At 40.1% G+C, this 24000-nt stretch overlaps 1 protein-coding gene across 1 annotated transcript in view; it reads right to left on the bottom strand.

Moving 5' to 3' along the window:
• Positions 1-24000, bottom strand: part of CCDC168 (coiled-coil domain containing 168) — a gene marked incomplete at its 5' end in the record, with an annotated part of 37013 nt that overhangs the window by 6751 nt on the left and 6262 nt on the right. The window contains 5 exon segments of the mRNA XM_079728597.1: positions 136-2086; positions 2088-6331; positions 6334-11431; positions 11597-13765; positions 13767-16158. Coding sequence (XP_079584723.1) covers positions 136-2086; positions 2088-6331; positions 6334-11431; positions 11597-13765; positions 13767-16158 — 15854 coding nt within the window.

Genomic DNA, 24000 nt, shown 5'->3' with positions numbered 1-24000 from the left:
AAATCTTCAGTGGTGAAAAACAGGATTGTATTATTCTTTCTGTGTGTTCCTTTTCATTCCTGCTAGTGTCCCATTTCAGGTAAGATGGAGAAAGTAAGGAGGCACGAGTGTCCCTCAGAACCATTTCTGGCTCACCTTTGCTGTCCTGCACTTCCTTCCCTTGCCCTTTGACATTCAAAGGTAGTCTGTTTCTACTGAGTAGATGTGTAAGTGGGGATGTATGGGCTTCCAAAGTTATTATTTTGGGGCATATTCTATCTTTCTTGTCTTTTGTTTTTACTCTGACCTCTGTCTCTCTATATGGCATATGTCCATTAGTTTTTATTATTCCATTACATGAGCTAATACCTTGACTGGAATCTGGATATCTGGCTTTCCCTGCACCTGATGACTCAGGGAGCTGAAATGGTGAAGGAGAGAATCCTGCAACTGCAGGCAAGTCTTCGTCTCCTTTGGTTCCTGCATCCAATCTATGGTGAGATGGAGAAGGCGAGGAAGGAGGAGTTTTTGTTGGAGCCACATCAAGGTCTTCTGTTCTTCCCTGCCCCTGTTCTACTCTCTCCTCAATGCTCGGCCATGGTTCCTTTCTCCTACTCAGAGCACCGTGCTCAGCAACAGTGAACACATGAGGAGGGGATGATGTCTTTGCCTTGAAATCCGTGCCACTGGTGCACACTGAGCCACTCATGGCTGCTGTTTGTACTCTGTCCTTTTCTTTCGGTGGTGGATGTTGTTTTCCTTTGTTTCTGTGGCTATCAGTTGACTTTGGAGGTGCTATCTGCACTGAAGGCAATGAATCTTGGAGCTCAGGGGGTGGCACATAATTCCTTATGATTCCTGGAACACCTTCTTCTTCTGTTGCTGTGTCAAATTTAAGATGAACTGAAGAAGTGACAAAAGAACAAATTTTGCTCAGAAGCACGACTGTGTCCCTTCTACCTTCCTGCCCCCTTTTCACTTGCTCTTTGATGTTCCCTTGCAGTTTCTTTGCTTTGAGTATATGGAAAAGGGGTGATTTCTTTGCCTTCAAAGCTAAGCACTTGGGATGCATTAGGTCTCTCACAGAAATATTTGCTTTATCCTCTTCTTTCTGTGTCATGTATTTTGTTCTTTTCAAATCACTTGAGATATCATTCACAGGTGACAGTGTGTATTTTAATTTCTCTGCATTTGATGATTCCCTGTGCCATGAGAATGGAATACCAGGTTTTATTACTCCTTGCTTCTCTTTCTTGCCTTCTATAACTTTGCTTAATGTAAATTGAGGTAGACAAGGTTCTTTCAGAACCTCATCTAGTTCACTTCTTCTTTCCTGTACATGTCCCAAGTCTTCTCTTCTGTTTGTCTGTACTTCTCTAATTTGGGGGCTAGACCTGCCAGGGGTATTGGGTACATGTCGTAATACCTTTGCCTTGGAAGTTGTCTCTTTGGAGTACATTATATATTTCGTACTTACTATTTTTCCTCTATCCTCTCCCTTCTGGGGCATATATTCGTTTGCTGCTTGTACATCACTTGTGATATCACCCTTGATGAACTCTTTATTTTCTTTTTTCACTACATCTGATGATTTCTGGTGTGATGGTTCTGGAAGAGAGTAACTTGTTACTTCAGATCTGTAGTCTTCCTCTTTTATTCTTGTATCCAATTTAAAAGAAGTAGCAGGTATGGAAGTACATGTCAAAATCACACTTGGTTCACCCTGAATTCTTTGTATCTTTTTCTTTTGTTCTTTGATGTCCAACTGGATTTCCTGTGAACTTGGTGATTTCTTTTTCTCCAAAGGTAGGACTTTTGCCATTTTTACTCTTCCCTCTTCTTCCTGCATTATATGTTCTTTGGCTTTTTTTACACTGTTTGAGTTATCACCATAAACAGACTTTTTGTGTGCTATGTTTCCTGTATCTGATGAATCCTGGAGTTTTGGTTGTAGAAAAGAGGATCTTGTTTTTCTTAGCATGATTGCTTCTCCTTTCCTTCTTGTGTCCACTTCACAGTAAGGCAGAGAAGAGATGGAAACACAAGATTTTCTCTGAATCCCAACTCGTTCATCTTTATCTTCCTGCATCTTTTCCTCTTTTTTTTTTGATGTTCAACTGTAATTCCCATGCAATTGGAGACTGGTTCACCTCCAAAGCTATTCTTTTGGGATTCCTTACCTCTTCCAAAGCCATTTCCACTTTATCTTCATTCTCCTGTGACATACATTTTGATCTTTCTATGCTGCTTAAAATATCATCAGTTGGCTCCCCACATATTATCACTGCATCTGACAATCCCTGGAGGGTCAATGGTGGAAGGGAGAACCCTGACACTCCTCGCATGTATGCCTCTTCTTTCACTGCAGGACCCCATTCCAGGTGAGGTGAAGACAAAATGGAAACACAGGGCTTATTCTGAACTACAACTAGATCACTCTTATCTTCCTGCATCATTTTCTCTTGTTCTTTATTGTTCCACTGTGGTTCGTTTCCATGCAGTGTATGTGTAAAAAGTTTTTTCTTTCTTTTAAAAGGGGCACATTTGCAGCCCCTTATATCTTTCATGTATACTATATTGTCTTCATCTTCCTTCTTTTTCTGGGGCAAACGTTGTTTTGATTCTATTATGTTGCTTAAACTGTCTCTATTAATTGACTCTGCAAATGATGTTTTCCTGATATTTGATGATGCCTGGAGGTTTAGTGGTGGAAGGCAGTTCCATGGTGTTCCTGACTTATCTCTTCCTCCTTTTCTTCTTGAATTCAAATTAGGATGTGATAGAGATGGTAAGGAAGTAAACAGGTTTGTCAGTTTCACACCTGATTTACCTTTACCTGTCTGCACATTGCTCTCTTGTTTTATAAAGTTCAACAGCCCTGGCAATTCCTTTTCATTGAGTATACGTGACAGTGATGATTTCTTTGCTTTCAAGATAACGTTGGGATCCATTATTCCTTTCATATTGACTTTTCTTCTTTCCTTCTCCTTTTTCTGTGATACAGCTTGTTTTATTCTTTTTACATTATTTGAGATAATCTCATCAATTGTCTTTTTATTCAATTTGAGGTAAGGTAAAGAAGGGATGAACTCATATATATTTGTCAAAATCAAATCGGGTTTGACCTTTCTATGTTTTATATTTACCATTTTCTCTTTTATGCTCCACTGCAGCTCTGTTCTATTGCCTGGGCTACCACCATCAGTGGTATTAAATATATTTGAAAATACCAATTTCACCAAAGTTCTTTGGGGGTGTATTATGCCTTTCTTAACTCCTTGCTTTAAGTCATTCTTCTGTCTTTTATTTTCAGGCAAAAGAGGCATATGGATAGAAAGAGAATGTGAAAATAATCCAGGTGAACACACCTCTTTTTGCACCTTTTTTTTATACGCTTTATGTAATTGCACATTCTTTCTAACTCTTAGCTTGGGGGAGCTAACATTTGATATTGAATCAATTGCCTGCGCCCCATCCAGTGATTTCTCTCCTTTCGGCAATGAGACATTCTGATATTTTACAGTTTTAGTGAATGATTCTAAAGGCAGCCTTGTATTTTGTTTTGTTGTTTGCCTTGGAGGAATCGAGGGTACAGTCCATTCCAGGCCATACTCACATCCGGAATTTAGTTGATCTTTAGAAATCAAGTCTAATCCTTTTGTCCTGCTTGACACACTACCTACTTCCGATAATGCTTCCTTTGTTGGAGGTGTTAAATGTGGCAGCAGCCAGGGATCATTTTGAGGGTAAGACGTATGCTCCAGAAGATTCTCAGAGGGAGTCAGCAAGTGCTGCTGGCTTTGTTCTATACTGGGTAAGTTTTGTCTTTCTTCACTTCTTTGAATATATCCAACAATAACACCCATTCCTTTCAATGCTTCCTTAGCGTGTGGAGGTGAATATTCACAGTTCATCCTATTCGTGCCATCTAGCTTTACTTCTTGCACTGGGGTATCAGTTTGACGTAGACCTGCTTGGGGGTGAGACGCAGACTTTCGAAGAGCCTCATAAGTACATTTCTCTTGCTGCTCTCCCTTTCCTGTAATAAGCAAACCAATTCCTTCTGCACTTGGAGTGTAATCCACTGTGCTAACTACTTCTTCCAATGCCTTCTTTTCACACAGCATCTTACTTTGAAATATATCTCTCGAAGAGTCAGAAGCAAGATTTGGACAAATATGTTGTATACAGTCTGGTTGCTCTTCTCTTCCTGCAATAGGCAAGCCAATTCCTTCTGTATTTGAAGTGTGGTACGTTGGACTATCGACTTCCTTTAATGCTTTTGTTACCCTTAGCAATTTAATCTGAAGTATATTAATCAAAGAATGAGAAACAGATGTTGCAAGAGCATTGCATGTATTTTCTTGTTGATGTTCTTTTCTTCCTCCAATATGCAAATTAATTCCTTCTGAGCATGGAGGTTGATCCACTGGAATATCTGCTTTGTTTGATGCTTTCTCTACCACTGGGCTCAAAACTGTTGGACTGATTCCTTTGGCTGAGACTTCTTTCTTTCGCTTTCCAATATGGAGTTGATGCAATATGCAAGAGGAAACTGATTCCAGAAGATGCTCTTTCTTCTGGTTAGAACTATTTTGTTGCTTTTCCCTCCGTTTTTTGGAAAACTTTATTTTCTGTCCATTTGATTTTGACAGAATATCCATTAACTTTGGTTTCTCTTCTCTCCGTGGATTTACATTTGAAACGATAGGGATGTTAACATTTTCTTTCCTTGTTGCATTTCTTACCCCTTTTACATGAAGAGGCTCCTCACTGGGACAAGATAACGAATCCAGAATCCGTTCAGGAGCGTGATCTGGTTTCATTTCTCCTTTCTGCACTGCAGACATATATCGCTGGACCTCTACATTTGTACAAAGAAATGTCTGTCCTTTTGAGCCCTGTAAGATATCAGTTTCTCTTAATCCTTCTCTTCCCAATAGATGTGAAATATTTTTTCTGTCAATGTACATACCTTCCTCAGAGACCTTTACTGTATTTTCCAAATGAGGAGTTTCCATAATGGGATACAAAGTATGCTCCAGGTGTGTCCTTGAAATACTTCCTTGTTTCAGCAGTTTCTGCTCCTTGCAAGTCTTCTGTTGAGAAGCATCCAACTCTGGAAGAAACATATTCTGTCCTTTTGAACTTAAGGAAATGTCCATTTTCTTGGATACTTCTCTCCACTGTGGAGTTGGAAATGGATGTTGGGTCATGTCTCCATCTCCCTCCTTTACTCCTGGTGTGATAAGGAATTTGTGTTTTGTGTGTAATCTAATTCTTGAGATGTCAAACATAGTGCAGTTGGTTTCCCTCTTTTGTGAATGTCGATCAGGATATACTTCTCTTTTCAAATCTACTGTGAATTTGACATCGTCAGGCTCTTTCTTCAGTGGCTGGCTCATCACGACTCGGCATTTACATTGTGGGAGAACGTCTGGTGAAGCCATTTGGTACTTTTCTTCTTGCTCTCTAATATATTGTTTCAGTGTTTTAATATTTCTTGATTTAGCACTCTTAGCAATGGACTGTGAAAATGCTATTTGTCTTCTGTTTAGCGCTTTCTCCAGCTTTGGCTCTGGAGGAATGTGTATCAGCCTTTGTGCCTTGTCCTTCTCCATTTCTGCTTCCATCAACGCTTGAATTTGAGGTGGAATAGACCCAGAGTCACAAATAGTGTTCAGAATGAACTCTACCTCAGCTTTACCTTGCTGGAACCCCGGCTTCTGTTTCTTGATGTTACACCTCGTTTCCTTTTCGTTGCTTTGGGTTCCATACCCTGTTGTGTTATACATCAGGGAAACAAGTGGTTTCTTTGCCTTCGATTTTACCTGTTCAGTATGCGTAGTGTTTTTCACACCTGCTGCTTTTGCATTTGCTTTATGTTTTATGATTTTAGGATATTTAGGATTGTAAGCATAAGCAGAATTCTGGATGGTTCCTGAGATACAGGGTTCTTGCTGTCTCGTTTGTAGAAACTCAAATGGCTGGGTATTTTGTGGAGGTGTTCCAAACAAAACCTGTTCTTCATACTCTTCTTCCTCTGTAACTTTTGCTTTGTTCAGGGCATTTCTCTTTTCAGAAGATTCTTCATAGTTACCCCAGGTACTAGGTGACTGCTCCATTTTTATGTGTGGTGGAATAGACATAGAAGCATCTGTAGATTTTAGGTCTGCATTTAACACAGTTTTCTCTCTCTCTATGCCCACCTCCTGTTCCTGTTGCTGTTCCTTATTAATGCTTAAAGCAGCATGACCTGCAGCATTAACTGATTGTAAAATCACTTGGCTTTCAACTGGCAACTCCATGTGTGTTGGTTGTACAGGACTAAACCTTGATACTCTATCTCTGTTTTGAATCTGCTTTGCCTTTTAATGTCAGAGGTATCCAATGTGAAGTAAATGGCATTTGTAAATATAACAGCCACATTTTTACCTTGCCAAATCTCTTTCATTTTGGTTTTTAAATTGGTTCTAAGTTTTGTCCTCTGCTTTGTGGCAAACTGCCTATTGACTTTAAGTATCTGTGAAATGAGTGGCTTCTTTTTCTTCAGAGCTAAACATATGGGATTCAGTATGACTTTCTCTTGTACTGTGTTTATCTGGCTTTCAGAGTCAGATAAAACAGGCGTGAATAAATCTAAAGGCCCCAAGACAGTTGTGGCTAAGTTTTCCTCCGACTCTGCCTTTTTCTCTGGAATAAGACCACCCAGATTTTTGTGACATGTTCTGTCATTACACAGAGTATCCCTCGCTGCTGTATCGAATGAGAGTTGAGCAATCACTAACTTGGGCGTTGGAATCTTAGCTCCCTCAGTGTTGAGGAGTAATGTCTCTCTCACACTTTCATTCCATTGCCTCTCTCTTATCTTGTACTTAACTTTGTGGGGTTTTTTTCTATGGATTCCTGTAAGACAACTTGTGCTATTAAGCACCTGTAAATTTGATGGTTTCTCTGCCTCCAGAATTACCTGCTTGGGACTCGTTGTATTTTTCTTGTCTGCAACCTCTAATGTGTAACTCTGGCTTTGGGGTTCAGATGAATCAAGGCTGGAGAAATCTAAAGGCTTTAAGACAGTTCTTACTAAGTCACTTTGATTCCATGTCTTTTCCTTAGAAATAGGACGATCCCATTTCCTCCTCAGATTTCCATCCCAGAGACCATCACATTGTATGGAACCAGTCTCTGATTTTCTAGCTTTTGGAAATGGGGTCTTTAGACCTACCATATATTGTATTCTCTCTTGAGTATGAAGACTTTTCTTCAATGTTTGTACTCGAATAAAATTCATCACATTTCTAGAAACATGCTCTAAAATAGTTTCTCTAATGTGTTCTTCTTGCCTCATATTTTGCATGGCGCAAGACAAATTCCAAGTCCTTCTGCCTTCTGAACTATTCAGTTTAGATTTTGGTTTGCAAGGGCCAAGATTTTTCATATGATGGGAACTGAAATGGAAGTGTTGACTATAGTGCAGAACTGATTCTGCTAACATTTCTGGGATATTTTCCTCTTCCTTTTTATGTGGCACATTCATTTTACCTGTGTTGCTGGATCTGCTTTGTGTATCGGTCAAACTGGCCTCCCATGCTTCCCCATCACTTGGTGATTTCTCTAGCTCTGGATAGGTATGGTTGTGTACTTTCACTCTTGGTCGATCCATCCCTGTTTTTGGTGTGCTATCAATTTCAATTTCTATTTTGTTATCAGTTGAAACAGGTGTGGGAGATAAAACCGCATCACCTATACTTCTATTTGGTTGCATGTCCTTTATCATAGACTTTAAATGGCCTTCCTGTTCCTTTCTACAGTACAGATGACCATCCTCAGTGATATTAAGCCCCTGTGAAAAAAGAGGCTCCTTTGCCTTCATTGTTATACATTTGGGACCCATAAGATCTTTCCTTCCTGGAAATTTTAATGCCTTTTTCTGCCTTTTAGAGTCAGGTAAAACAGACATCATGGATATTGTTAGTAAATCTCTTGGCAACTCTTTATGTCTCTTGGCAATACGACCACCCACTTTCCTTCTAGAGCTTTCATTATATGGATCTCCAAGCACTGAGATCCCTGACTTGGGAGGTGGGATATTTTGATCAACTGTGTATTTTGTTATTTTTTGAGTTTTTATGTCTTCCTCTTCTTCTTCAAGTTGTAGGGAAGCTGCACTGGGAACATCCAGCTTCTTTGTGGGGCTCTGATCAGATGTAGTCCTATACACTCCGTCATCAATTGAAAGACCATCAAACATTGCTTTCCCTCTTTTTAGACATGAACTCTTTTCACTTATTCTATGCAGTATGTCTGTTTGTGGTAGGATATTCTTTTTCAGCTCTTCAGTTTGAAATGGAATTATCAGAGGAGAACAAATAGACTCCAACATATTTTCCGAAACTAGTGCTTGTTGCCACGCTTCTTGCTCTGTAATAAGCATATTTTGATCTTTTCTACTTCCGGTCCTATTCAGGAATTGTAGACCTGCTTTGAATAAAACTTCCTTGCCCTTTTTTTCTTTTTCATTTTGCCATCTTGATTCTGATGTGCTGCTTGAGGTGCTCCATTTATTAGAGGTATATTTACACACTCTTTTCCCTTCCTCTTGTTTTAACTGTGTAATATTGACTTTTTTTCTTAATGGGCCTTTCTTTGCTTTCAGTTTTTTGTGTGTTTTGATGGCAGGTGAAACAGGTGTAGGTGAAAAAAAGGTATTCATAAATATATTTGACATACTTTGAGATATTTCTTTGGCCACGTCATCCAAGGTGTAGACCTGTTCCTTTCCATGGCTGGGGGCACCAAACCTAGTGATATTAGTTGTCTTTAAAATCGATGCCATCTGGGCTTTCCCAGTTCTAGACTTAGGGATTAGTGCTGCATTTCTCAACCCTTTAATTTTAGGTGACGCTGGCATGTAGATACCAAGAGACTGCAGGGTTCTCACTCGTAAATCCTTTGGTAACCCTATTTTTTCCTCTGGAATAGAACTAGGAAGTTCCTTTGTAGGGCCTCTTTCAGATAGGATATCAGTGAGTGCTTTAACAATTAAAGATTCACTAAGTGATTTCCCTGTCATTGGAGATAAAATCTTTGGACTCTGTGTTTTTGTTCTTTTTGGTAGCTTCTCAAATGGAAGTGAATTCAAAATAGAGCAAGAATGCAATATACTTTGTGTGAAAAGTGTGTGTTGCTGCAGCTCCTGAGCTATGGTAAGTGATTCTGGGATTTTTTCCCTTGCTGAATACTTACATTTTAGATCTGATTTCACAAAGCGAGGTTCCTTCATGTTAGGAGCATGGAAAGTGAGGTGTTGGGAATTCCATGGCGCTGCTTCTTCACCGAGGTCTTTGACTTCCTTCCTGACATTTGAGGCCCTGCCCTTCTCGCCCCTGGAATAGGAACATGAGGCTCTTTCTCCATCTGGCCACTGCCCTTGGTGTTGCAGCTCATGACTGAACCTCATCTTCCACGGCATGTCCATCTCTACTTTGCTTCTGTTATGCACTTTCATGTCCAGTGAAACCGCCACGGGAGAGGAAAAGGCATTCAGGATGACACCTGCCACAGACTGACCTTGTTTCCTCATGGTTTTGTAGTTGCATTCAAATTGCCTACCATGGCTTGGTGCACCACGTTTTGTGATGCTAAATGTCTTTGAAATCGGTGTCTTCTTTGCCTTCAAAGTTACACATTTGGGACTCATTTTATTTCTCTTGTCTGTAAGTTTTGAGTTGTTTCTCTTTCTTTTCGACACAGGTAAAGCAAGTGTGGATAAATCCAAAACCTGCGGAATTGCTGCTGGCAATTCTTGGGCTACTCCTTCCTTTCTCTCTGCAGTAAGATCTTCCAGTACCCCAGAGTATTTTTTCTGAATGAAAAGGTCAACAATCTGGGATTTCAGGGTTTTTGGATGTAGGACTTTTAGATAACCATTCCCAGGGATATTAAATATCTGTGAAATTGGTGCCTTCCTTGTCTTCATAATAACGCATTTGGGACTCATTTTACTTTTTAAGGCTGTACATGTAAGCGTCTTTCTCTGCCTCTTAGATTCAAATAGATCAGGTGTGAAGGCATCCAAAGACCCCAGGACAGTTGCTTGTACATCTTCTTTGAACTCTGCCTTTTCCTCTTTACCATGAGCGTACAGGTCCCCCGTACATCTCCCATTACTTGGGACATCACATTTCATTGTATCAATTAAAACTTGATCAATTAGTGATTCCTTTGACTTTAGAAAGGGAAGGGTTGAACTTGCTGACCACACTGTGCCATTTAGTGTCTGCTGGCTTCTCTTTGGCTCCTCTGCCTGGGTTGGATCTGGAAGCTGTGTTTGTCGTGGGACGTCTTGTTCTGTAACAAACAGAATTTTCCCACGTCCTTTGTTTCCCCATTTGTGAAGGTCAAGCTCCTTCCTCTGGCCTGAACAGAAGATGAAATGCTGGCTGTGCTGTAGAATTATCTTTAACAACATCTCCTGTTCACCTTCTTCTTCCTCTTCATCTTGAAGATTGGTTTCTTTGGTGTCACCTGGAGTAATATTACCTTCATGTGGTGATATCTCTCGCTTTACTTGTTTAGAACTGAGTCTTTTTTCTCCTAACATGTATTTTTCCCTTTCTCTCTTGCTATACTTATTAACGGCAGGTATAATAGACGTGAGGGAGTACCTGTCATCTGCCATTTTTTCACCTTGATCCACCTCTTTCATTTTGGTTGTTAAGTTATATCCCAATTCTTTTCTATGATTTGGGCTAGCACCACCCTTGATATTGAGCAAGTTTGAAATTGATGGTTTCTTTGCTTTTAAAATTCCACATTTGGGCTTCATTAAGTTTTTCATGTCTGAATATTGTTTGAAGTTTCTCTTGCTTTTGGATATAGATAAAGAAGCCAGGCAGAAATCTAAAGTCACTGTCTCTTTCTTTTCAGTACCATCAGCTTGTTCCTTTTGATGGTTTGCATCAGATGGAACACCACATTCTCTTGAAGAAAATATTTGTTCATCAATCTTTGCTTCTCCTGACATCGGAGGTGAAAACCTAGCATAGCTCTCTAGCTTTCTAAATTGAAACTGATCCAATGTAGGGCATGAAGCAGAGCTTAAAATAATCTGTGCAAAATGTGTTCGTGGTTGTACCTGAATATTTATACTTCCTCGTTGTTTCAGTTCCTCATCTGATTTGACAAGGTCATGATCCTTCGTCTGATGTATATTGAATATGAGGCCTTGGCTAGTCCCTGGAGCTGGTAAATCTTGTTCCCCTGCCTTCTCCTCCCCATCTTTCACACTGTTAGATAAGCTACTCATATTGGTAGAATCTGGGCAACATATTTTTCTTCCATTTGGCGATTTCCCTTGCACTAGCTGCACATGACTAAGTCTTGTTACCGTTTGCATATCCGTCCCCACATTTAATCCAATACTCATTTTGATGTTGGGCAAAGTAGGCACCTTGAAGTGAATGATATCCAAAAATGCATCTGCTATATTTTTATTTTGCTGTGGATTCTTCATCTTTGTTTTTAAATTGCATCGCAGTGCCTTGCTCTGCCTGCCATTAAGCATATGCAAAATTGATGGCTTTTGTTCTCTCATAGTTCTGTACCTACGACTCACTGTTTTTTGCTTCCTTGCTAATTTTAATATGTCTTTCTTCCTTTTAGATTTAGAAACAAAGGGGTCAACAGAATCAGAAAACTGTGGGAAGGTCACTTGCAAATTTTCTGGTAACTCTGAATTTTTCCCCACAAAAGAAGAATCTAGTTCCCTTTTAAGGTTTCCACCAGATGGTAGGCCACACTCTGTTGTAGTGTTCGAAAGCTTATCAAGTGATGAGTTCCCTGCCTCGGGAGCTGGAATCTCCAGACCCGTAGGGGCTGTTATGTCATCTTCTGGTTTGTTGATCTTCTGGAGTTCCTTAGCTTCTCGAGGACCCATCTGGAGGCCAGTCTGCAAAACAGTTTGTGTAAAGCATGTTTGGTGCTGTATATCTTGTTCCTGTGTTAAACGGTCCAGTGCTGGGTCTGGTTTGGCAAGGTGGGTCTCTTTCCCTTGATACCCATTGATCCAGAGGTACTGGGTATGCTGCGGAGCAGTTACTAGCAACATTGTTTGCTCCTCTTCCTGTCCATCTTGTGCTTTTTCTTCTCTGTCATAGAACGCACTACTCTTATCAAAGAAATCAACATACTGTGGTCTCCCCTCACCTGCTAGTCCCTGGAGCTTTACCTGAGCATGGCAGAAGCTGTTTGTCTCTCCTTGTAACCTGCTGTACACAGGAGAGTAAAGGGTGTTTAGAAATTCATAAACCAGCCCATTAGCTTGGTTGATCTTTTCAAACTTGGCCTTAAAGTAAGATTCCAGTTTCTTTCTATGACCTGTGGTATTACATATTTGTGAAATTGATGGCTTCAATGCCTTCATGTGTACAGACTTGGACTTCACTCTACTTTCTAGGTGTGAGAATCTTACTCTATTTTTCTTCACTTTAGAATGAGATAAAACAGGCATGTGGCAATTAAAAGTCTCTGGGAAAATTGCTGGTAAATCTTTGGGTAACTCTGCCTTTGTTTCTGCAAGAGAATAAACCATTTCCCTTGTATCACTTCCATAATCTGGAACATCACTTTCTCTTGTTGTTAAAGGGTCTCCAATCAGTGATTTTTCTGATGCTGGAGGAGGCATCTCAGAATCTGCAGTGCATCTTAAATCTGTTTGTGTGGTCAGGCTTTTCTTCATATTCTCAGCATGAAATGCATCTGTTATGGCCGAGTAAACAGACTCCATCATGATTTCTGCAAATGTGATTGGTTGTTGCATTTCTTTCTTTGTTTTAAGCTCTTTCTCTGGATATGCATCCAATCTGAGGTTCCAGCGATCCTCAAGGGCTGCTTGGGGTGAAGCTTCTTTGTCCCCACTCACTTCATCTTGCAATTTAGCTGCTTCTGGTGTGTCTCCAGAGTCACTTCCTTTAGTAATGGTATCTGAACACTTTTCTTCTCTTTCAACTTCTGATGTCTCTTGTTTTAGCTTGGTATGACTGTGATTCTCTGCATTTAATCTGCTGTGTGTTCTAATATGAGGCAAAATAGACACGTGAGGGTCAACAACATTCAGACGCATATCTGCCACAGTTTTATCTTGCAGTATTTCTTTAATCATGATTTTGAAATCACCTCTCAATCTTCTTTTACGATGTATTGGTGGTGTCTTTACTTTCATAATTACACGGTTGAGACAGAGTACATTTTTGGTTTCTGGTAATTTTTTTTTGATTCTCTGCCTTTTCACACTTGATAAAGGAAGCATACGCCTATGGAACGACCCCAGGGCAACTTCAGGTAAAACTCTTTTTAAGTCTTCCTTTTCTTCTGCAATTTGATCATCCAGGGGCTTTCCGGGACTTCCACACAATGCAACACCATGTTCTGTTGTTTCAGTTAAAACTGGCAAGCTCTCTGACACTGTAAAAGGATGCACTGGATCTGCAGTTTCCCTGCCTGTAGGTCTGTCTGTGCTTTGCTTCACCTTCTCAACTTGAAATGGATCCATTGTGGGGCATGGACCAGTCCCCACAATCGTTTCTGTAGAAAGAGTGTGTGGTTGTACCTCTAGCTCCTCATTTTGAGTTGTTCTACTTTCTGAACAGCTCTGTCCAATTTCAAATTTGCCGTACTTGGGCTTCTGCTTTAGTTGTAGACTGAACCTGAAAACTGGTGTTAGCTGTGGATCTGCTTCTTGTAGAGCCTGTTGTTCTTCCTCTCTGTCATGTTCCTGTGGTTTTTTTAAATATACATCTCTTCGCAATGTATTCTGCACTCCATGTTTTCTTGTCACCTGGTAATTCGTCTTGCTTTACCGCTGAGTGACTAAGCCCTATTCTTGATGTATCTGTCTTGGTTTTTAATCCACTCTGCATTTCCATATGAGGTGGTTCAGAAAGGGCAGTGTGAGTGGCATCCTGAAATGCATCAGATATTCTTTCATCTTGCCTATTTTTTATGCTGCTTCTAGTGTTGCATTCGAGTTCCTCACTTTCACTTAGGTCACCATGTTCTGTAACATTAACTATTAATGGTTTCTCTTCCTTCTCAATTACACCTTCTGGACTCTCTTGAATTTCTACACCTGCTGACTGTTCACTGCTTTTATGCTTTTTGGTTCCTAGTGTGAAGACCAAGTTGACATCTGAAGACTCCAGAACAATTTCAAGAAAATCTTCTTTTTCGTGGGTATTTCCCTTTGGAAAGCACCTTTGCATTTCTGACGTACTAGTTGGTAACTTCTCTCCACTTGTAAGTAGAAGACGTGAATTCTCTGTACTTTTTAGGTCCTCCCATGTTTTCTTTCTTCTATCTGACTCCATTTTGGGAGAGGAATCAAATTTCTGCAAAGGTGCTGATATAGCTTCTTCTAAAGTTGTCACATGCTTTGCAATATGCAGGTCAGATGTTTTTTCAGTATTTGGGGCACAAAACTCTGCAATATCCATTTCCTTTGCTTGTAAAATTGGGCCTTTAAGAGTCTCTTTATTCTTCCAGTTTGTTTCTATTAATGAAGACCAAGGTGCTTTTTGTTTATAAGTATTGACCATGAAAGACTCTTCTAGCTGAGGTGGAATTTTTGGTGAAATGTTTTTTAGTTCTTTATTGTTTCTGCCATGATGCTTTTCATTTTTCATACTCCCTGAGGTTCCTCTTTTCTCAACAGGCCCTGCATAGTTGACTTTCTCTGCATACAGTGACCTATTTTGCTTCAGCAGAAAATGTCTACATCTTGTTAAACCTGGCATAAATTTCGCTAGTCTTTTCCTGGAATACTTCCTAATATAAGGAGGAACAAGCTTGAAAGCATAAATAAGACACAACGCTATACGTGATATACCTTTTCTTTGCTGTAACTCTTTCTTCTTAGTTTTATACCTGTGTCTTAACTTCCTACATTCTGAAGTGTGACATACTGTGATTTGAAATACCCGTGAAGTTGGTATTTTCTTTGACTTTTGAGGTAGAACTTTGAGACAAAATTTACTTTTACTGTGTAATGTTTTTCTTCTGTTTTTCTGCCTGGTCATGGTAGGTGAAAGAGGCACTGAGCCATATGCAGGATACTGGTTTAATTTTGAGATAGCAATTTGTTTCTGGCCCTTTGTCTTTACACTCTTTAGTTGTGGCATCACTTTAGCAACTGAATTAGGGCTTAGAGTTAAAACTAGATGTCTGGCATTATTAAAAATATTATTTTGCCCTGGGATTGAATATTGAATCTTGTTTGAATCTTCAAACCAAACAGAATATTGGGCCTCTTCTGAGTGTTTTGTATCAGACTCTAGGTCCTTGACTGAGTCTTGAGTCTCAACAGAATGTGGGACTTGGACCAAATATTGGCTCCTGTCCCTATCTTGGGTCTGGAAGGAGTCTTGTGTGCTGCTGGAAAGTGGTTTCCTCATCAAATCTTGAGGCAGAGCAACGTATCTGGCCTTGATACCAGGCTGGCTATTGATTGATTCCTGGTTGTTAACAACTTTTTGGGCTTGACTAGTAAATTGGGCTTCAGAAAAATCTTGATTCGGAAGAGCACTTTGTCCCGATAAAGAATCTTGTGCTTCGGCAGAAATGTCCGTTCTAACAGAATGTTGATTCTGAATCAAGGGCTCTTGAGACCTTGAGTACAGATAGGTAGTTTTACTCTCTAAAATAGCTTTGGATTTTAAAGGAATTTGATTTCTCACATTTTCTTCCAGAAGTCTGACTTGGTCTCTAGAAAGAAATAAATGGACAGGAGGGAATGGTGCCACATCTAGATCTTCACTTTCTATAATGATTCTAGAAATTCTTGAAAAGTTAAAGTCAGAAGAAAACATCAAATTTTTATTTTCGTTGGCTTTCATTATGGAAAATAATTTCTTAGATGAAAACTGTATTGTTTCACGTTCGTTTTCAGGACACCCTCTGCACCTTGGAAGAATTTCCTGTGCGTTTGAATGAAACAGTGACAAAGACAAGCTAGTACCATCTGAAGATGGCTCATGACTTTCACTAAAGTGACTTAGGCGATATTCACTTTCACTGGTACTTGCCCGTGTTGGTTCATCTGGCAGTGAAACTCTGTCTCCAAAGTTACCTTCATTTCCTTCAGATGTAAGTGATGTAATTGTTCCTTCTGAAAAGTCATCAACTCTGAATATGAGAAAAACAGTGTGTAAATCAATTGTCACTGAGGACCTATTTCCTACAGGAACTCTCTTCTAGATTTAAGGAAACCCAATAGAGTATATAAAAACATAGCTCAATATAGAGATAAATTGGAAAGTCATTGTCCACATTACAAAATAACTCATTACCTAGTGTCATTCATTTAATAAATCAATCCACTGACAAAGTGAAGTAAATTATTTTCATATCTAGGAGAATGAGGGATTTTTCCTCAAAAACCTGTCCAAAAGTCTACTTTTGACTGTCTATTTTGACAGTCAAAGTTTCAGGTTAAGATTATATCCTTTTAAAAGGAATATCAGTTTGTTTCTGTTCTCTGTATGAAAGTTTTGTCAAGAGTAAAAATATCCTTATGGAACTTTACAGAAGAATGTCCAATACCATAAACTATAGCTTTCTATAAATAAGTCCAGATTATTTTAACAGCTGTTTGTTTTTGATCAAGAAAAAAGCCTAGGTGGAGATCACCTTCCTCCCCACAGATACACCAGAAATACAGCTACATGTGGAACAACTCCTACAGAACACCTACTGAATGCTGGCAGAAGACCTCAGACCTCCCAAAAGGCAAGAAACTCCCCATGTACCTGGGTAGGGCAAAGCGGAGAGATTCCCACACAGAGGATCGGTGCCAACTGGCACTCACCAGCCCGAGAGGCTTGTCTGCTCGCCCGCGGGTGCGGGTGGCGCTGGGAGCTGAGGCTCGGGCTTCGGTCGGAGCGCAGGGAGAGGACTGGGGCTGGCGGTGTGAACACAGCCTGAAGGGGCTAATGAACCACAGCTAGCCGGGAGGGAGTCTGGGAAAAAGTCTGGACCTGCCGAAGAGGCAAGAGACTTTTTCTTCCCTCTTTGTTTCCTGGTGCGCGAGGAGAGGGGATTAAGAGCGCTGCTTAAAGGAGCTCCACAGACGGGCGCGAGCTGCGGTTGAAAGCGCGGACCCCAGAGACGGGCGTGGGACGCTGGGGCTGCTGCCGCCGCCACGAGGCCTGTGTGAGAGCGCAGGTCACTGTCCACGCCCCTCTTCCAGGGAGCCTGTGCAGCCCGTCACTGCCGGGGTCCCGGGATCCAGGGACAGCTTCCCTGGGAGAATGCACGGTGCACCTCGGGCTGGTGCAACGTCACGCCACCCTCTGCCGCTGCAGGCTCGCCCCGCACTCCGTGCCCCTCCCTCCCCCCCGGCCTGAGAGAGCCAGAGTCCCCGAAGAGGCTGCTCCTTTAACCCTGTCCTGTCTGAGTGAAGAACAGACGCCCTCCGGCGACCTACACGCAGAGGCGGGGCCAAATCCAAAGCTGAGCCCCGGGAGCTGTGAGAACAAAGAAGAGAAAGGGAAATCTCTCCCAGCAGCCTCAGAAGCAGCGGATTAAAGCTCCACAATCAACTTGATGTACCCTGCATCTGTGGAATACATGAATAGACAACGAATCATCCCAAATTGAGGAGCCAGGAGTCAGTGCTGTGCCTCTGAGGTGGGAGAGCCAACTTCAGGACACTGGTCCACAAGAGACTTCCCAGCTCCACATAATATCAAATGGCGAAAATCTTCCAGAGATCTCCATCTCAATACCAACACCCAGCTTTACTCAACGACCAGCAAGCTACAGTGCTGGACACCATATGCCAAACAATGAGCAAGACAGGAACACAATGCCACCCATTAGCAGAGAGGCGGCCTAAAATCATAAAAAGTCCGCAGACACCCCAAAACACACCACCAGACGTGGACCTGTCCACCAGAAAGACAAGATCCAGCCTCATCCACCAGAACACAGGCACTAGTCCCCTCCACCAGGAAGCCTACACAACCCACTGAACCAACCTTAGCCACTGGGGACAGACACCAAAAACAATGGGAAATACGAACCTGCAGCCTGCAAAAAGGAGACCCCAAACACAGTAAGATAAGCAAAATGAGAAGACAGAAAAACACACAGCAGGAGAAGGAGCAAGATAAAAACCCACCAGACCTAACAAATGAAGAGGAAATAGGCAGTCTACCTGAAAAAGAATTCAGAACAATAATAGTAAAGATGATTCAAAATCTTGGAAATAGAATAGACAAAATGCAAGAAACAGTTAACAAGGACCTAGAAGATCTAAAGATGAATCAAGCAACGATTAAAAACATGATAAATGAAATGAAAAATACTCTAGATGGGATCAATAGCAGAATAACTGAGGCAGAAGAACGGATAAGTGATGTGGAAGATAAAATACTGGAAATAACTACTGCAGAGCAGAAGAAAGAAAAAAAAATGAAAAGAACTGAGAACAGTCTCAGAGACCTCTGGGACAACATTAAATGCACCAACATTTGAATTATAGGGGTTCTAGAAGAAGAAGAGAAAAACAAAGGAACTGAGAAAATATTTGAAGAGATTATAGTTGAGAACTTCCCTAATATCGGAAAGAAAATAGTCAGTCAAGTCCAGGAGGCACAGAGAGTCCCATACAGGATAAATCCAAGGAGAAATACGCCAAGACACATATTAATCAAACTGTCAAAAATTAAATACAAAGAAAACATATTAAAAGCATCAAGGGAAAAACAACAAATAACACACAAGGGAATCCTCATAAGGTTAACAGCTGATCTTTCAGCAGAAACTCTGCAAGCCAGAAGGGACTGGCAGGACATAATTAAAGTGATGAAGGAGAAAAACCTGCAACCAAGATTACTCTACCCAGCAAGGATCTCATTCAGATTTGATGGAGAAATTAAAACCTTTACAGACAAGCAAAAGCTGAGAGAGTTCAGCACCACCAAACCAGCTTTACAACAAATGCTAAAGGAACTTCTCTAGGCAAGAAACACAACAGAAGGAAAAGACCTACAATAACGAACCCAAAACAATTCAGGAAATGGGAATAGGAACATACATATCGATAATTACCTTAAATGTAAATGGACTGAATGCTCCCACCAAAAGACACAGATTGGTTGAATGGATACAAAAACAAGACCCATATATATATGCTGTCTACAAGAGACCCACTTCAGACGTAGAGACACATACAGACTGAAAGCAAGGGGATGGAAAAAGATATTCCATTCAAATGGAAACCAAAAGAAAGCTGGAGTAGCAATTCTCATATCAGACAAAATAGACTTTAAAATAAAGACTACTAGAAGAGACAAAGAAGGACACTATATAATGATCAAGGGATCGATCCAAGAAGAAGATATAACAATTGTAAATATTTATACACCCAACATAGGAGCACCTCAGTACATAAGGCAAATACTAACAGCCATAAAAGGGGAAATCGACAGTAACACATTCATAGTAGGGGACTTTAACACCCCATTTTCACCAATGGACAGATCATCCAAAATGAAAGTAAATAAGGAAACACAAGCTTTAAATGATACATTAAACAAGATGGACTTAATTGATATTTATAGGACATTCCATCCAAAAACAACAGAATACACATTCTTCTCAAGTGCTCATGGAACATTCTCCAGGATAGATCATATCTTGGGTCACAAATCAAGCCTTGGTAAATTTAAGAAAATTGAAATTGCATCAAGTATCTTTTCCGACCACAATGCTATGAGACTAGATATCAATTACAGGAAAAGATCTGTAAAAAATACAAACACATGGAGGCTAAACAATACAGTACTTAATAACGAAGTGATCACTGAAGAAATCAAAGAGGAAATAAAAAAATAACTAGAAACAAATGACAATGGAGACACGACGATCCAAAACCTATGGGATGCAGCAAAAGCAGATCTAAGAGGGAAGTTTATAGCAATACAATCCCACTTTAAGAAACAGGAAACATCTCAAATAAACAACCTAACCTTGAACGTAAAGCAATTAGAGAAAGAACAAAAACACCCCAAAGTTAGCAGAAGGAAAGAAATCATAAAAATCAGATCAGAAATAAATGAAAAAGAAATGAAGGAAATGATAGCAAAGATCAATAAAACTAAAAGCTGGTTCTTTGAGAAGATAAACAAAATTGATAAATCATTAGCCAGACTCAACACGAAAAAAAGGGAGAAGACTCAAATCAACAGAATTAGAAATGAAAAAGGAGAAGTAACAACTGACACTGCAGAAGTAGAAAAGATCATGAGAGATTACTACAAGCAACTCTATGCCAATAAAATGGACAACCTGGAAGAAATGGACAAATTCTTAGAAATGCACAACCTGCCAAGACTGAATCAGGAAGAAATAGAAAATATGAACAGACCAATCACAAGCACTGAAATTGAAACTGTGATAAAAAATCTTCCAACAAACAAAAGCCCAGGACCAGATGGCTTCACAGGCGAATTCTATCAAACATTTAGAGAAGAGCTAACACCTATCCTTCTGAAACTCTTCCAAAATATAGCAGAGGGAGGAACACTCCCAAACTCATTCTATGAGGCCACCATCACCTTGATACCAAAACCAGGAAAGGATGTCACAAAGAAAGAAAACTACAGGCCAATATCACTGATGAACATAGATTCAAAAATCCTCAACAAAATACTAGCAAACAGAATCTAGCAGCACATTAAAAGGATCATACACCATGATCAAGTGGGCTTTATTCCAGGAATGCAAGGATTCTTCAATATACACAAATCTATCAACGTGATACACCATATTAACAAATTGAAGGAGAAAAACCATATGATCATCTCAATAGATGCAGAGAAAGCTTTCGACAAAATTCAACACCCATTTATGATAAAAACCCTCCAGAAAGTAGGCATAGAGGGAACTTTCCTCAACATAATAAAGGCCATATATGACAAACCCACAGCCAACATCGTCCTCAATGGTGAAAAACTGAAACCATTTCCACTAAGATCAGGAACAAGACAAGGTTGCCCATTCTCACCACTCTTATTCAACCTAGTTTTGGAAGTTTTAGCCACAGCAATCAGAGAAGAAAAGGAAATAAAAGGAATCCAAATTGGAAAAGAAGAAGTAAAGCTGTCACTGCTTGCAGATGACATGATACTATACATAGAGAATCCTAAAGATGCTACCAGAAAACTACTAGAGCTAATCAATGAATTTGGTAAAGTAGCAGGATACAAAATTCATGCACAGAAATCTCTGGCATTCCTATATACTAATGATGAAAAATCTGAAAGTGAAATCAAGAAAACACTCCCATTTACCATTGCAACAAAAAGAATAAAATATCTAGGAATAAACCTACCTAAGGAGACAAAAGACCTGTATTCAGAAAATTATAAGACACTGATTAAAGAAATTAAAGATGATACAAACAGATGGAGAGATATACCATGTTCTTGGATTGGAAGAATCAATATTGTGAAAATGACTCTACTATCCAAAGCAATCTACAGATTCAATGCAATCCCTATCAAACTACCACTGGCATTTTTCACAGAACTAGAACAAAAAATTTCCCTTTTTTTTTGGAAAAACAAAAGACCCCGAATAGCCAAAGCAATCTTGAGAACGAAAAACGGAGCTGGAGGAATCAGGCTCCCTGACTTCAGACTATACTACAAAGCTACAGTAATCAAGACAGTATGGTACTGGCACAAAAACAGAAAGATAGATCAATGGAACAGGATAGAAAGCCCAGAGATAAACCCACGCACATATGGTCAACTTATCTTTGATAAAGGAGGCAGGAATGTACAGTGGAGAAAGGACAGCCTCTTCAATAAGTGGTGCTGGGAAAACTGGACAGGGACATGTAAAAGTATGAGATTAGATCATTCCCTGACACCATACACAAAAATAAGCTCAAAATGGATTAAAGACCTAAATGTAAGACTAGAAACTATCAAACTCTTAGAGGAAAACATAGGCAGAACATTCTATGACATAAATCACAGCAAGATCCTTTTGGACCCACCTCCTAGAGAAATGGAAATAAAAACAAAGATAAACAAATGGGACCCAATGAAACTTCAAAGCTTTTGCACAGCAAAGGAAACCATAAACAAGACCAAAAGACAACCCTCAGAATGGGAGAAAATATTTGCAAATGAAGCAACTGACAAAGGATTAATCTCCAAAATTTATAAGCAGCTCATGCAGCTCAATAGCAAAAAAACAAACAACCCAATCCAAAAATGGGCAGAAGACTTAAATAGGCATTTCTCCAAAGAAGATATACAGACTGCCAACAAACACATGAAAGAACGCTCAACATCATTAATCATTAGAGAAATGCAAATCAAAACTACAATGAGGGCTTCCCTGGTGGCGCAGTAGTTGAGAGTCTGCCTGCCAATGCAGGGGACACGGGTTCGTGCCCCGGTCTGGGAAGATCCCACATGCCGCGGAGCGGCTGGGCCCGTGAGACATGGCCGCTAAGCCTGAGCATCCAGAGCCTGTGCTCCGCAACGGGAGAGGCCACAATAGTGAGAGGCTCACGTACGGCAAAAAGAAAAAAAAAAAAACTACAATGAGATATCATCTCACACCAGTCAGAATGGCCATCATCAAGAAATCTAGAAACAATAAATGCTGGAGAGGGTGTGGAGAAAAGGGAACACTCTTGCATTGCTGGTGGGAATGTGAATTGGTACAGCCACTATGGAGAACAGTATGGAGGTTCCTTAAAAAACTAAAAATAGAACTACCATATGACCCAGCAATCCCACTACTGGGCATATACCCGGAGAAAACCATAATTCAAAAAGAGTCATGTACCAAAATGTTCATAGCAGCCCTATTTACAATAGCCCGGAGATGGAAACAACCTAAGTGTCCATCATCGGATGAATGGATAAAGAAGATGTGGCACATATATACAATGGAATATTACCCAGCCATAAAAAGAAACGGAATTGAGCTATTTGTAATGAGGTGGATGGACCTAGAGTCTGTCATACAGAGTGAAGTAAGTCAGAAAGAGAAAGACAAATACCGTATGCTAACACATGTATATGGAATTTAAGAAAAAAAAATGTCATGAAGAGCCTAGGGGTAAAACAGGAATAAAGACACAGACCTACTTGAGAATGGACTTGAGGATATGGGGAGGGGGAAGGGTAAGCTGTGACAAAGGGAAAGAGCGGCATGGACATATATACACTACCAAACGTAAGGTCGATAGCTAGTGGGAAGCAGCCGCATAGCACAGGGAGATCAGCTCGGTGCTTTGTGACCGCCTGGAGGAGTGGGATAGGGAGGGTGGGAGGGAGACGCAAGAGGGAGGGGATATGGGAACATATGTATATGTATAACTGATTCAGTTTGTTATAAAGCAGAAACTAATACACCATTGTGAAGCAATTATACTCCAATAAAGATGTAAAAAAAAAAAAAAGAGAAAAGCCTACATTTTAGGGTAGTGCTTTTCAACATACTTTTGGGTTGAAATAATGATCATGGATGTGGACTCTCCAATATCCTTTCTACCTCAAATGATTAGGCTTGGTCTAACAATGCTCAGACCAGCAGCATCAGGGTCACTTGGGAAATGATCAGAAATGCAAAATCTCAGGCCCCGCCCTAGACCTACTGAATCAGACACCTGGGGATGGGGCCCAGAAATCTGAGTTTTAACAGGCTCTCCAGGTGATTCTGATGCCCCTCAAGTTTTGTTTAATGGTAAGGCAGCCTAAAGTCATCAAGTGAAACTCATATAAGTTAAGTCAGAAATTCTGGTAGCTCTTTGTTCAGGGAACATAGATTATCTTGTACTTTACTGGAAGAATGACCCTACTTTTAAATAATGCTTCATCATAAACAATGAAGATAATATATGAAATCATCAAAATATACCCCATCACAAAAATCATTTTTTCTAAATGCTTTTTTATACAGAAAATCTCATTGATTTGGATTCTGCTAATTAGAATT

The sequence above is a fragment of the Hyperoodon ampullatus genome, assembly GCF_949752795.1.
Source record: "Hyperoodon ampullatus genome assembly, contig: scaffold_631, whole genome shotgun sequence".
NCBI lineage: Eukaryota > Metazoa > Chordata > Mammalia > Artiodactyla > Ziphiidae > Hyperoodon > Hyperoodon ampullatus.
This window is presented reverse-complemented; position numbering and strand designations above follow the sequence as displayed.